The 15,630-nt window shown below is 40.4% G+C and overlaps 1 protein-coding gene across 1 annotated transcript in view; it reads right to left on the reverse strand.

The window, feature by feature from the left end:
• The window catches only part of LOC122563376 (transmembrane protein 200A-like), a 21,872-nt gene extending 6,598 nt beyond the window's left edge, over window positions 1-15,274 (reverse strand). Inside the window, exon 1 of the mRNA XM_043717116.1 lies at window positions 14,758-15,274. Coding sequence (XP_043573051.1) covers window positions 14,758-14,789 — 32 coding nt within the window. The 5' untranslated portion in view covers window positions 14,790-15,274. The remainder of the gene's footprint in view (window positions 1-14,757) is intronic.
• Window positions 15,275-15,630: the final 356 nt, after the last annotated feature.

The following is a 15,630-nucleotide window of genomic DNA, read 5'->3' on the forward strand; positions in this document are numbered from 1 at the left end:
ACTCCTAACAGGGTGACCTCGCCTTTCCTGTTCCTAACCTCAGCCCAAACTACCTCAGTGGATGAGTCCTCAAAGTTGTCTCAGCTTCTGTAATACTACCTTTGGTTAACAATGCCAAACCACCCCCTCTTTTACATCATCTCTGTTCTTACAGAAACATCTAAATTCTGGAATCTGCAACAACCATCACTGTCCCTCCTCTAGCTATGTCTCTGAAATGGCCACAACATTGAAATCGCAGGTACCAACCCACGCTGCAAGTTCACCTACCTTATTTCGTATACTTCTTGCATTGAAGTATACACACTTCAAGCCACTTTCCTGTTTACAGGCACCCTCCTTTGAAATTGATGCCATGTTCCTAACCTCCCTACGCTCCAGGTCCTGCACCCTAAAGCTACAGTCTGGGTTCCCATGCCCCATATATGAGGCAAATGATGCAGGTAGGTCAGAGTAATACCTGCACAGCAATGAGAAAACTCACAGCATTTTTCTCACACACACACACACATACGTTTATGGGGTGAATTAGCATTTGCAGAATTGTGTTTGCAGAAACATTTTATTTTGCTTAAGAAGCACACAATCTGCAGGCAGTCAATCCATGTAACATTTTATAAATTCCTACTTTAGAAATAGAACCAAGTCTGATTCAAGATTGGAATACAGACACTCTAACCTCACAGCTTTTAATGCATTGTCTGAGCTGAGATGTCACTTTTTTAAAGAAAATCTTAAATTATCTCAGGAATGTGACTTGAAAGTAGTTCTGGGAATTACATATTAATGAATCAAAATCTGCAACCCATTCTAAAAGATGAAAGACTTAACAGCAATCTAAGTTTATTCAACATACCATATCAGTTGCACGACACTATGATCTTGTGCTATAAATTCTGTGCCTTACGATCCTGCCCCACCAGCTACCTGATGAAGCAGCAATCCAAACGCTAGTGCTTCTGAATAAACCTGTTGGACTATAACCTGGTGTTGTATGATTTTTAACTTTGTCCACCCCAATCTGACACCGGCACCTCCTCATCACAAATAAAAGATCATAAGCACAAATTATAAAATTCATTTGGAGATGAATTTTAAATTGTTATTCTTGGAAGAAATAGAAGTACCAACTTCTACCACAGAAGGACCAACTAATCAGTTTTGGTTGAGGTATTCAGTTACATGAAAAAGGTGACGTAAAATCCAGAAAATCCCAAACCTTTTAAAAGAATTCAGGTATACGGACAGTAGCAATGACTCCGCCCCAAGTGGGGATGGGGTCTTAAGGTGAAAGTCAAATATGGACACCTCACCCTGACTTACTTTGTGGGATAGGAGGCTGAGAGTATTTACACTTTACAGGGCATACAAGTCAATTTCAGGGGAAGCCAAGCTGCACGTTCAGTTTCAACTGTGGCTGAGTTAGTATTAGTCTTGCCTTTGAATCACAAGTTTCCAGCTTCAGCTCTCATTCCAGGTGGTACACAAAAATCAGAACTGAGGGAACTGCCAGCTATTCAGCACTCTCCTCTTGTCCAGAATAAACATTGTTTTCCCTTTGCATTGGTTTTCTTGCAAGTTGTCCTGATGAGTGTATGAGGAAAGGTTTTGAGAAATTTGTCATTTTTCTCAACAATGTACCAATTCTGACTTTGAATAATTAATACTGAAGCTTTTATTAGGCAAACCTCTAATATATTTACTTACAATCAACTGGGAATATAAAATACAGAATTTACTTGATAGTATAGAACTGACCAAAGCTTCAGTGTAGTACTGAGGGAGTGCTGTGCTGTTGGAGGAGAAAGATTCTTCCAATCTGCCGGTTTGGGTGAATGCAGGTGCTCATTTGAAAAAGAACAGCAAAATTGCCCTGGCTAATATTCATCCATCCATCAGTGTCACAAAAACGGACAATCTGATCATTCTCACAGTGCTGTCTGTGGGAGCTTGCTGGATATTAGCTGCTACACTACAACAGTTGACTCCACTTCCAAAGGGCTTTATGTATCTCATGGTTGTGAAAATTGCTTTAAAAAGAAAGACATGCATTTGTAGAGAGAGATATTGAGAACCAGTTAACCTTTCCTCATCCTTGACCTTTATGTTGTTACAGTTAAAATACATCAAACCATTCCATAATGGACTACAACATTACATATTGACCTAGAGAATGGTTACATCAAGACACAGCCTGATAAGAGACATCATTTAAGTGCCAATGAAATCAACTTAGCAAGGAAGTAACTGTGTCTTAGCATCAGTTTGTTCAGTAACCGCCTATGCTTTTTTCTGAAAAAGTCTTTAATCTTTCAGATAAAAAAAACTAACAATTCTGAATTTGCAGAAGTGAACAGTAATTAGTTATATTATTATAAGTAAATATCACTGTGATTTTTAAAAAAAAATCTGGGACAGCTGGACACCCTTTGGCAGACCCAGATGAACATCATCTGTTGGATTACAGTGTTTCACAGAAAGCTAGAGCTTTACAAAGCAATTTCATTTTCTGAGGTCACCAGATGGTGAGATACCAGGTGTCATTTGCCAGCCATTCTAAATAAAAAAAAAATTGTTTCCTTTGAAATATTAATAACATTCTTCATTTTGTGACAGATGCATTGCGTCTAAATGAGTTTAGTCAAAAGAGTATTCCTTTCAGGAATAGAAGCACATGTCTCTTAAGGGAAAATGTATCACAGCTGATGGCCGGGAGAACATTTTCACACCATCAATGTTCATATAAAACAGCAAGAAATATTCAATCATTTTGTTTCATATTTCTTTTACAACCCAAGTTACACTGATCATATTAACCAACCTTTTAATAGGGGTTTTGGTTTATGGTGAAGGAAAGGTTTGGTTAATAATTTAAAAATAAAATACTGCATCTTCTTTTGCTTCAAATGTCATACATTGAATCTCATGCTTGGATATTCTGATGAAAAAAGAACTTCAATATTTAAGTACTTCAATCTGATTAAAAATAGTGTAAAAGCCTGGGGCCAAGTGAAGGGAGTTACTGAAGGTTAATGAGATCAATTATAGACAAATTATTGTTGGCAGTTTGTCTGAATACAAACCTCTCTTTTTTGCTAATAGAATTGTCAATATTGCCTACAAGTCAATAGAAAACTTTTGGGATTTTGCCATAAATGAGCCCAACATTCAGGATTTCTGGGATCTGCCCGGGCACAGCACATTGTAACACAAGTTTTATATTAAAGACATCAGATTTCAAATTGAATGAACACGCTATTTTACCAAAAACAGAACTGAATCTCTCAGGCTGAGAATGAAAACTTTGTTTTGGAATAAGTAATTGCAAAGAACAATCAATCAATTATCTAGTCTGTTTCTTATATTTGTGTTCAATATTGTACTGTATACTATGAAATAAATTCTGTATTTTATAATTCCAGTTTCTTGTAAGTAAATACATTACGTGCTTTATCCAAAGAAAACTTCCAGTATTAATTATTCAAAGAGTCAGAATTGGTATAATGCTGAGAAAAATGACATTTGTCAAATCTTTTCCTCATACATTTATCAGGACAACTTGCAAGAACGTCAATGCAAAAAGAAACAACATTTATACTGTACAAGAGGAGAGTGCTGAATGGTTGGTAAGTGGCCCAATTTCCATTGAAAACCTTCTGTTTCACTGACTCGAGCTTCATGGGCATTCCACTTCCCACTGCCCCCTCACAGGCACCAACAGCTTCTTGTTGACCAGGATACACTCTCTTCAATTCTCCCTCTTGCTGCCCACTCCTATTTAGGAAACTTTTTCAAGGCCTCCCACATTCTACCCTCTGTAATCTTGAGGTCATTCCAAATGCTGTTGCCTCTGTTGGGTTTTAGCTCACACCCATTCACTCTGTGCTTGTGCAACATTGGCTTCTGGTCAAGCAATACTTTAGTTTTAAAATTTACACTCTCCTTTGCAAATCCTTCCATGGTCTTACTCCACATCTCTGAAAACTCATCAAGTCCCACAACCCTCTAAATGATATTCACTTGTCTAAATCTGGTTTCTTGAACGTTATGCTCCAAATTGCTAATTGATAAAGGAAGAAACCAGAACTAATCTCTCCAGTCAGTGGAGATACGGAAATATTACTAGTAAAAGCATATCATGAAGGTCAAGTTGCTCAAGATTGTTTCCAATTAAGATATTGCATAGGAGCTTATAATCAACATTTTAAAAATGACAATATGATTTTAAACTGGGCCCATTTATCTTCTGTCCATTAACCTCAGCTGAAGCCTGTAAGTCTTCTTGACTGCCCATGTGAAATACTATGTTGAAGCAATTCATAAAAGACTTACATTTCTATAGCACCCTTCACAACCATCAGACATACCAAAGTAATTTATAGCCATTGAAGTACTTTTGTACAACTGTAACATGTAATACAGCTGCCAATACACACTCAGCAAACTCCTAGAAGCAGAAATATGATAATGACCATATCATCTGTTTTTGTGATATTGATTGAGAGATAGATATTGACCAGGACACTGGGGAAAACTCCCCTGCTTTTTTCTGAAGTAATGCCATGGGATCCTTTACTTCCAGCTTGCAAGAACAGTTAATATCAGAGTTGAAAGAATATTAACTACAATGTATAGCATTGGGCAACTCAGTAGCTAATTAATTTTAAACACCATAAACTTGCTTTTCATACAACCTAAGGATTTGTTACCCAGATACTGGGTAAATTAAATATTCGGAAAGGAATGTTGTATGAATAACAAAGCTTTTATTGCTTACATCTGTCAAAATATCCCAATCTATACCACGTTTCACTTGCAACATGCCAATTAAAATAACGGTGGTACTTTGCAAGTTGGTGATGTCAATGGCATCAATATGTAAAGTACTGTTTACAGAGGCTGCACTGTTCCAGACTTGCTTTCTCACAAGAAAACAGGAAGCTGAACTATTTTTGTTTTGATTCCTATGGAGTCAGGCATCTGCTGAAAATCCTCCTGCACATTCCACAAGGTGTTATCATTTTGGCTGCTCTTGGCTATGAAAACAGGCATGTTGGTAAGTAGTTAAGAAAATAAGAATAATAATTTCATTTCCTCCTTTTATTTACTAAAAATATCCACATTCTTTCTTAACCCTAATTCCACTTGTACTCAGTATAACTGAGAGGAAAGGAGAAGCACAGAGATATTAGCAGCCTTTGTGACCCAAGGTTAAGCTACATGTAGACAATGTTTGCAGATCATGAGAGAATGATCATCACTGCACAACCTGGAATCTACTCTGAGCCAAGCTTTCTGATAAGAGACATTATCGATTAGGCTGCTCCACTGATACAAGGGATATTTTATTTGACTTTATTTAATCTTTCTAGGTTAAAAGGGAGATCATTCAAGCATTTATTCCTAGATTTTACAGCAATGAAGTAAAATGAAGTATTTTCTATGTTCTGCACCTAGTTCACTCACACTTTGTGGAGAGATGATTAGAAGCTCCTGCTGTGCCTGGCCTCAGAACAGCAACTCTTCCTACAATTGTGTGAAAGTTCAGTTCTTCACACCAACAATCTTTGTGGTCAGTTTGAAAGATATTTTGGATAAATTATAGACTATTATAGACTATTATAGAAATGAATATTCAAGGATACACGTCTATCGTAAGGACAGACTGACGGGCAGAGGGGGTGGGGAGGCCTTGTTGGTAAGAGACGATATTCAGTCCCTTGCGCGGGGGGACCTAGAGTCAGGGGATGTAGAGTCAGTGTGGATAGAACTTCGAAATACTAAGGGTAAAAAGACCCTCTTGGGAGTCATCTACAGGCCCCCAAACAGTAGTCTGGATGTCGGATGTAAGTTGAATCAGGAGCTGAAATTGGCCTGTCGCAAAGATGTTACTACAGTTGTTATGGGGGACCTTAACATGCAGGTAGACTGGGAGAATCAGGATGGTATTGGGCCACAAGAAAGAGACTTTGTGGAGTGCCTCAGAGATGGATTCTTAGAGTAACTGGTGCTGGAGCCGACCAGGGAGAAGGCAATTCTGGATCTGGTATTGTGTAACAAACCAGAATTGGTCAGAGACCTCGAAGTGAAGGAAGCTAGTGCAACTAGATAACATTTACGAATTTTACACTATGTACAGAAACAGGGTATGGGACGTTTGCTAATGCCTTTCTTTATCGGGTCTCAGTACCATGTGATCTGACATCATTCTGACATGGGGTCTTATTCACATGCTCAGTAGTCATTATTATATTATTGGTACATTTAACCCTTTATTTTACAAGAGGGTTGTCAATCTTTGAGAGTATCTACCCAAGAGGGTTTTGATGCTCGGTTGTCCAGTGTATTTAAGACTAAGATCAAGTAATGGATGGAGATTAAAGACTCAAATAGATCTGGGGATAATGGAGAAAATCCAAATTATAGTAGAAGATCAGCCATGACATTTTTGAATGGAACTGTCAGGCCAACTCTTGCTCCTTGTTCTTATATTATGTTATCTCAGGCATTAGCCTCCTCCCTTTTAGGATACCATATCATCCAATCCTCAACCCCCTGTTTATGTAAGCTGCGGTTCCATCTTCAGCCACCCTTTCATTTCTAAAGTTCTCAAGTATGATTCTAGACCTATATTTTTCACCACTCAATCCCCTGTTGGAAGCTTCCCAATCAGGATTCTGGATCTCACACAATTCAAGCATGTTCATCACCCATTTCACAAATGTAAGTGTGAGGACAGGGAAATGGAGTCTGTGGTGTCGTGGTAATGTCATTGAATAAGTAATCTCAAACTCCAGTCTAAATTTCTGGGGACATGGGATTGAATCCCACCATGGTAGATGGTGAAATTTGAATACAACAAAATCTATAATTAAAAGCTATTGAATGATGACATGTAACCACTATCAATTGTTGTAAAAACCCTTGTGATTCATGAATGTTTTTTAGGGAAGGAAACCTGCCATCCCTGTCTAGCCTACATGCGATATCAGAGCCATAATAATGTGGTTGACTCTGATATGCTGTTTGAAATGCCAAGCAAGTCATCGAGTTGGATCAAATAGTACAAAGCTGAAACAAAGTAATGAAAATGGATAGGCCATTGGGCTTTGGCTTGGACACTGGAAACAAAGCCCTGTACACCCTATAAAATCCTTCTTCTCAATATCTGCCTACTTATGACAAAATTGGGAGAGCTATCTCAAAGCCCCACCTGACGTAGTCTCAGTCCTGAAAAACTCCTTGTCAATATCCCAGACTCCGCAATCATCATCCCTGGTTATGGCCTGTCCTGGCAGCAGGCAGACCCACCAGAGGTGGTGGTACAGTGGCATATGGTCAACAGGAATTTTCCTTGACATCGTCAACATTGACTTCAAAATCCATGACGTCTTAAGATATCATGTCAAATCAACACAGGCAAGGAAACATCCTGCTGATTAATACTTACCATACCCACCTCAGTGGATGAATAAGTACTCCTTCATGTTGAACACTACTTGGAGAGGGTGGCAAGGGCATAGAATACCCTCAGGGTGGGGGCTTGGGTGTCCATCATCAAGTGACAGCATTATTATTAAGCAAGCTGGACAAATCCTAAGAACATGTCAGCTCAACAGGGTCTACAGCAGATGCTTCCACATCTGTGATGAAAACATTGAGATTGATCTCTTGCATGTCTCCCCTATGCTACCTCTGTACACTCAGACTCCTGGTCTGTTACCTACCGTCATATGTGACACGGTTCCATTCAGCTATCTCTGAGGCCAAAAGGACTGTAGTCAAAACCACAAGCTTTCATCATTGATTTCATGTTCCCCTCACAACTGTCAGACTGAATCTGGTGCTGTGTTTGACCAGGGGCTGCACTTATGATCTCATATCTCTTGCTTTCTCAAGAAGACTGCCTCTTAACATTGTTCATCTCTACAGCAACCTCATCCATGCCTTTGTCCCCTGGAGAATCAACTCATCCAATGATTGTTCTGGCCATCCCATCCACCCTGAAAGCTGTCTGCAATTTGCCATTTGTTTTCAAACCTCTGTTGTCTAAATCCTATCTCAAACAAAATCCGTCTTGCAGATCACTTCAATTGTTGCTGAATTGCATTAATCAGCAAACCTAACACTTAAACAGAAAATTCTTATTCAGGTTAAATCTTCTTTTGCTATTCCCTATCTCTTGAACATTCTCAACCCTATGACTCCTTCCCCCAAGCTTGCTATTCCTTTTCCTCCAGCTTCTTCAGCATCTCTCCCTCCCTTTGCTTCATTGGGTTTGATTATTAAATCCTTATTAAAGGATTGGACACTCTGGAGGCAGGAAACATGTTTCTGCTGATGGGTGAGTCCGAACCAGAGGACACAGCTTAAAAATATGGGGTAGACCATTTAGGACAGAGATGAGGAGAAACTTGTTCACCCAGAGAGTGGTGGCTGTGTGGAATGCTCTGCCCCAGAGGGCAGTGGAGGCCCAGTCTCTGGATTCATTTAAGAAAGAGTTGAATAGAGCTATCAAAGATAGTGGAATCAAAGGTTATGGAGATAAGGCAGGAACAGGATACTGATTAGGAATGATCAGCCATGATTATATTGAATGGCGGTGCAGGCTCGAAGGGCTGAATGGCCTACTCCTGCACCTATTGTCTATTGTCTATTGTCTATTTACAGACCAAAAGTCACCTGTCCTCATATTTTTCTGCATCAACTCAGTGTCAACTTTTGTTTGATGACTGCCACTCTGAAGTGCCTTGAGAACTTTACTCAGTCAAGAGTGGTGCATTTTCCATATAACACCAGTGACTAAACAGCAGTAATTCTCACTGGCTGCAAAGTGCTTTGAGACATCCAATAGTTAAGACAAGCCCTTTCTAAATGCAGTTTTTTCTGTTTTAATCAGAAGTTATAAAAATGTAGGTATTAGGAACCAAAAACAAGATGCCCAAGCTTATTTCACCCAAGACAAGATGCTAACAGAGCAAGGAGTGTGTTGTTCCATTGGCCTGATCCAAACTGTAATGATAATCAGTCTTGCATCCTCTAGATTTACAGTGATGCCAAGTTAACAGCACTCAATTGTATCCGTACTCTATAATGGTCTCAACATGGGATTAGACAAGTAATGCGTGCCTGTTTACCACGAGTGCCAGTGAAACATTGTTAGAAAAACTCCATCAGGACAATCTGACACGTAAATGTTTAAAGTTAATGTACAGATTATCCAAGAACTTTTTATATTTACTTTAATAAAAGTTGTTTCGGTAATGATTCAGTTTCAGCTTCAGCACAGTCTCACACTGCTCAATTATTGTGGAGATGCACAGTAGCTGTGGACATGCAAAACAGCAGATGGAACCCAGATACAAAATTCACATCCTGGAAACCATTTTCACTGATGGTTTGGAGGATGGAGAGAAATTGAAACAAGGGCCTACCCTGATGCATACTTTTACAGTAGACATAAATGTTCTTGAAGAGCAAAAATGTATGCAGATTTGTCAAATTACTGTTGCTTAAATCCCTTGTCCTTTAACTGAATTTTTAAAAATCCTGCCGGTAACTGTCAATCAAAATAAATCTACTCTGGCAATTTAATTAGCTGTTTGTTGACATAACCCTAAGCGCTATCATTATATAATTATTAATATTCATCTAACTTGCATAACCTTGCTTTTCTACAGGGTAGGTGTGCATGTTTACAGTTTGACTGATGGTTCGCCGAGGTTATTAAAGGATTAGCTATCTTTGATACATGATCATGAATACGTTTGTTTTTCTGAGGAGTTTAGTGAAGAAGGCGTTTGGCACAGTTGGCTTCAGTCAGAGCATTGAGTACAGGAGTTGGGGCATCATGTTACAGCTGTATAAGACATTGGTAAGGCCACATTTGGAGTACTATGTCCAATTCTGGTTGCCCTGCTATAGGAAGGCTGTTATTAAACTGGAAATGATGCAAATAAGACTTACAAGGATGCAACGAAGACTGAAGGGTTGGAGTTATAGGAGAGGCTGGGACACCTTTCCCCTGGAGCATAAGAGGCTTAAGGGTGACCTTGTAGAGATTTATAAAATCAAGAGGGGGCATACATAAGGTGAATAGCCAAAGTCTTTTCCCCAAGGTAGGAGAGTCCAAAACTCGAAGGCATAGGTTTAAGGTGAGATAGAAAAGATTTAAAAGGATCTGAGGGGCAATTTTTTCACACAGAGGGTGAAGCTGCCAGAGGAAGTGATAGAGGTGGGTACAATTACAACATTTAAAAGACATTTGGATAGGTACAAGGATAGGGAAGATTTTGAGGGATATGGGCCAAATGCAGGCAAATGGGACTAGTTCAGTTTATGAAACGTTGTTGGCATGGACGAGTTGGGCTGAAGGGTCTGTTCCATGCTGTAGAGCTCTGACTCTAAATGCGTTGAATAGGCTTTCAAGAATGAATATTTCTTTTAAAAAAAGGTTGTAATAAATATTCAGAACTTTGTTTTACTTCAGCTCAGCATGGTACCTGAGTATTTTACATTAGGGGCATTGAGGTGGATGGGAGGGAGAAAAATTAACATGTTAGCTATAATGAGCTATGATCAGGTGGAGGACATGAAATCACAGAGGGACCAAATGCTGGCACTCCACCAATCTGCATCTGGGGCAGGGGCTCAAATCCATCCGGCAATCGTTACCTTTCTTGCCCCCAACCCCAGCATAAAAATGCTGCCATTTGGGCACTTTTTCCCCCAAGAGAGTGCAATAAGCTCACTACATTCGGGGGTGAAAGTCCAGACTCAAATTACAGTGCATTAGTTGGAAAAACATTACCCATTTTGTGTTCGTAACAAGGCTTCACACTGATGGACAGCATATTGTTTAATGATTTATGACCTTGCTCCTTGATATGAGAATGTCAATCCCCTACCTGGTTTCAGGTTTATTTCAGACATTTTCATTCTGTATTACATTTGGAGCATCAGTTGTGGATGAGCTGAGAAGAACTAAATGCAATCAAAGACTTTGAGTTGTGTATTGAAGAGGAATTGAAATTGAGTGGGCCTATGTTCTCTAGGGTTTAGAGAAAGGAGGTGATCTCATTGAATCATTTTTTAAAGGGCTTGATGACAAAGACGCTAGAAGAATTTTTCAGAATTAAAGGTCACAATCTCATGTTTGTTAATATCTTATAGGGTCTCTCAAGGATGCCTGAAACCAAATGGAATTAGCAAGTAGGCAATGGTTGTATGTTAACTATGGTTAATTGGATGAGAACTGGGTACATAGGAAACAAGTAATCAGTTTCATGGGAGTTTGTGAATTGTGAACTTGGAATGAAACACTGACCAGAAAGATTCATGACTAGATCCTATCTATCTAGCAATTCTTAACCTCTGATCTTTAACAATGGTGAGCAGTAGGGCCATCGAGGATTGAGATAAGGAGAAACCTCTCCACTAAGAGAGTGTTCATCTTCATAACTCTCTACCAGGGGACTTTAGATGCTGAATGGTTGAGATTAACAGATTTGTAGACATAAAGAAATCAAAAGTGGGGCAGGAGATGAGACATGGTTTTATTGGATGGTGGAACAGCTTGAACACATGGCAGACCTCCTTTTTCCAGCTCTTATGCAGAATTTAAAATAGAAAATGTAATTAATTGAATTAGTTTAACTTTGTCAAAAACTGTGCAACACGTCTGGAGGTTTTAAAAATACACATAGGTAATACACAAAGCCCTTAGTGTAGGACATAAGATCGAAGAGGCCAGTCAATGCCTTGAGTGTGTTCTGCTAAAGAATTCAACTAATCGGAGTATCAATATCATTTACCAGCCTCTGTCTGATATGCATTGACACTTAATCAACAGGTTTGAAAAGTTACATTGATCATGCAGCCTTTGGGACAGGTTCTACACCGGTTTTTGTATGAACAGTGTCAGGAGGCAGTGGTGTGGTGGTAATGTTGCTGGCCAAGTCATACAGAACTTCAGGCTAATGTTCAGGGACAGGGTTTTGAGTCCCACCATGGCAGATGGTGAAATTTGCATTAAATATTTGTCTGGAATGAAGAAAAAGGCCAATGACCAAATAACCAAAATCCATCTGGTTCACTAATATCCCTAAGGGATGAAATCTATCATCCTTAGCTGATCTGTCCTATATGTGACTCCAGGCCCTTAGCAATGTGGTTGATGCTACACTGCTCCAGAAGCTACTTAGTTGTAATTTCTACAAAGTCTAAACGAGGGAATTAAAATGGACAGATGACCTGGCATTGTCACTGACCAGCATAGGTCAATGGCAAAAAGAGCCCTGACAAATCTGTGAAGTTTTCCTAACCAATATCTGGAGACTTTTGCATAAGTTGGAAGAACTGTTCCACAAACTAGTCAAGCAACAGCCTGACACAGTTGCACTCACAAAATTAGATGTGACAGATCTGTAGATATATACATCCTTTTCCTGTCACATTGGCAGGACAGACGCACAGGATGTGGGGGCACAGTGGTGTAGAGTCAAGAAGAGTTGCCCTGGAAGACCTGGACTCCAGACCTCCAACTACTGAGGAGAAAGTGAGGACTGCAGATGCTGGAGATCAGAGCTTAAAAATGTGTTGCTGGAAAAGCACAGCAGGTCAGGCAGCATCAAAGGAACAGGAGAATCAACATTTCAGGCATAAGCCCTTCTTCAGGAATGAGGAGGGTGTGCCAAGCAGGCTAAGATAAAAGGTAGGGAGGAGAGACTTGAGGGGGAGTTAAAGGGTTCAGCCACGGGGCGGTTGGGTTGGTTGGTGCGGATGTCCCAGAGGTGTTCTCTGAAACGTTCCGCAAGTAGGCAGCCTGTCTCCCCAATGTATAGGAGGCCACATCGGGTGCAGTGGATGCAGTAAATGATGTGTGTGGAGGTGCAGGTGAATTTCTGACGGATGTCCATACATTGGGAGACAGGCCACCTACTTGCAGCCTCCTCCATCGCCAGACCATGGCAACACGACGCCTGGAGGAAGAGCGCTTCATCTTCCGCCTAGGAACCTTCCAACCACAAGGGATGAATGCAGATTTCTCCAGCTTTCTCATTTCCCCTCCCCCCACCTTTTCTCAGTCCCAACCCTCAGACTCAGCACCGTCTTCTTGACCTGCAATCTTCCTCCCGACCTCTCCGCCCACACCCCCTTTCCGGCCTATCACCCTCACCTTAACCTCCTTCCATCTATCGTATTCCCAGCACCCCTCCCCCAAGTCCCTCCTCCCTACCTTTTTATCTTAGCCTGCTTGGCATACCCACCTCATTCCTGAAGAAGGGCTTGTGCCTGAAACGTCGATTCTCCTGTTCCTTTGATGCTACCTGACCTGCTGTGCTTTTCCAGCAACACATTTTTCAGCTCCTACTACTGAGGTCCACAACAACATAGGTGCCAGTCTTCAACCAATTGGACTCACTCCAATGATATTAGGAAGCGGTTGAAGACTTTGATACTGCAAAATCTATAACAAAATCCCCTAAGCCAAAGCTGCTCCAGTACAGTTACAACTGACATGTCCCCCACAACGTGGAAAATTGTCCACATATGTGCTGTGGACAAATCCAACCCAGCCAATTATCCTCATTTCTACTCAGCCAAATGTCAGAAGGTATGTCCAAAAACCACTTGCTCAGTGGTGTTCATTTTGGGTTCTGCAGGACTGCTCAGCTTCTTTCCCCAAACATGGACAAAAGAGCTGAACATCAGAGATAAATGTGAAAGTGACTGCATTTGAAATCAAGGCAGGTTTGATTGAATGTGGCATCAAGGTGCTTTAGAAAACTAGGAAAAGAAAGCCTCTACTGGTTGGAGTCAAACCTAACACAAAACAAGATGGAGAAAGTGAGGACTGCAGATGCTGGAGATCAGAGCTTAAAAATGTGTTGCTGGAAAAGCGCAGCAGGTCAGGCAGCATCAAAGAGCAGGAGAATTGATGTTTCGGGCATAAGCCCTTCTTCAGGGCATAAGAAGAAGGGCTTCTTCCTGAAGAAGGGCTTATGCCCGAAACGTCGATTCTCCTGCTCCTTTGATGCTGCCTGACCTGCTGCGCTTTTCCAGCAACACATTTTTAAGCACAAAACAAGATGGTCATGTTGTTGAAGATTAATTATCTCAGTTCCAGGAGACCAATGGAATAAGAAGTTGCCAGGGTTTGGAGTTCTTCAGCTGCTTCAGTAATGTCCTTTCCCACATTCAATTCAGAAGTGGGGATGTTCGCTGACGATTACGCAATGTTTAGCACTATTCACAACACCTCAAATACTGGAGCAATTTACAGCAAGGACTGGAAGACATTGAAGCTTGGGCTAACAAGTGGCAGCAAGTAACATCTGAAGCACACAAGTGTCAGTCAATGACAATCTCCAACAAGAGACAATCTAACCATCATCTTTTAACATTCAAAGGTTTTAGCATAACTGAATTCCCTGCTTTCTGGAGTTACCAAAGATCAAAAACTGAACTGGATTAGCCATAAAAATATTGTGGCTATTGTGCAATGAATAACTCAGCTTCTGTCTCCCAAAGCATGTCTACCATCTACAAGGCACAAGGAGACTACAGTAGGTACTACAATAAAACAAAGAACTGCAGATGTTGGAAATCTGAAAGAAGTGCAAGAGAAGCTCAATGGGTCTGGCTGCATTTGGGGTGAAAGAAACAGAGCTAACATTTCCTGTCCAGTGATCTTTGTTCAGACCTAGTTCTGAAGGACATAATTAGATAACCTAACGACCTTTGGAAATTGAGTACCTGGAGTAATTTTTGTCATTTTCTCTTAACATCCTGATTTAGAAACCACCATGACTTGGATAATTTGTCACTCTCAGGTCTCATTATTTTCTTTTTTTTGAACTTCTATAAATCCACAAAGTTCCTTCCCAATTTTAAACTCTTCTGACTGTTATTTTGTGGCTCCCAATCCCATGCACTTTCTTGATCTTAAATGTATAGTTTTTCGAGAAGAAAAATTACAATGTCAAAACTAAAGGAGTACAGATTGAAAATAATTCACAGAAAATGCTTAGGTGACACCAATTGTGAGGTAGGTCTGAGATTGTACAGAGGAAAACGGGATAGAGAACAAGGGAAGATGTGGGAGCATTTAAAATGACAAATTTGGTCTTTCGAAGAGCGACTGAAAATTCAAACGGGCGTGTAGGATATTGCAAGAGGGATGGAGCAGGAGGAGGAGGAGGAGGGAGAGGAGGGAGGGATCCAGAGCAGAGGCGGCACCTCCAACCCCTGACTCTCTTTGTCCCCTGTTCCCGTTTCAGTTGCCTGTCTTGTTCACTTCCCTCCGCAGGGACGCTTTCTTTTGTGTTCTAGTGTCGTTACTGCTTAAAACAAAACCCTCTGCTGTACGCATGGAAACTACAAGGAATAATGTGTTACCAGTAGCGACACAGAGAAGGAAGCTGTTTGCAATAAAATTGACAAAATAAAGACCAAACAAAATCAAGATGAAATGAGGCTGAAAGCTTGAGATGATAAAAACTAGGCCACACTTTGACCGTACCTGAGATGAAACAATAATGACTCGGACCAAGCACTGCTTTAAGATGCAATTAAATGTTTGGGTTTCATAGCGGTTTTTATTTGTCATTCAAAGTCCACTTTGAACTT

The sequence above is a fragment of the Chiloscyllium plagiosum genome, chromosome 27 (assembly GCF_004010195.1).
Source record: "Chiloscyllium plagiosum isolate BGI_BamShark_2017 chromosome 27, ASM401019v2, whole genome shotgun sequence".
NCBI classification, from domain to species: domain Eukaryota; kingdom Metazoa; phylum Chordata; class Chondrichthyes; order Orectolobiformes; family Hemiscylliidae; genus Chiloscyllium; species Chiloscyllium plagiosum.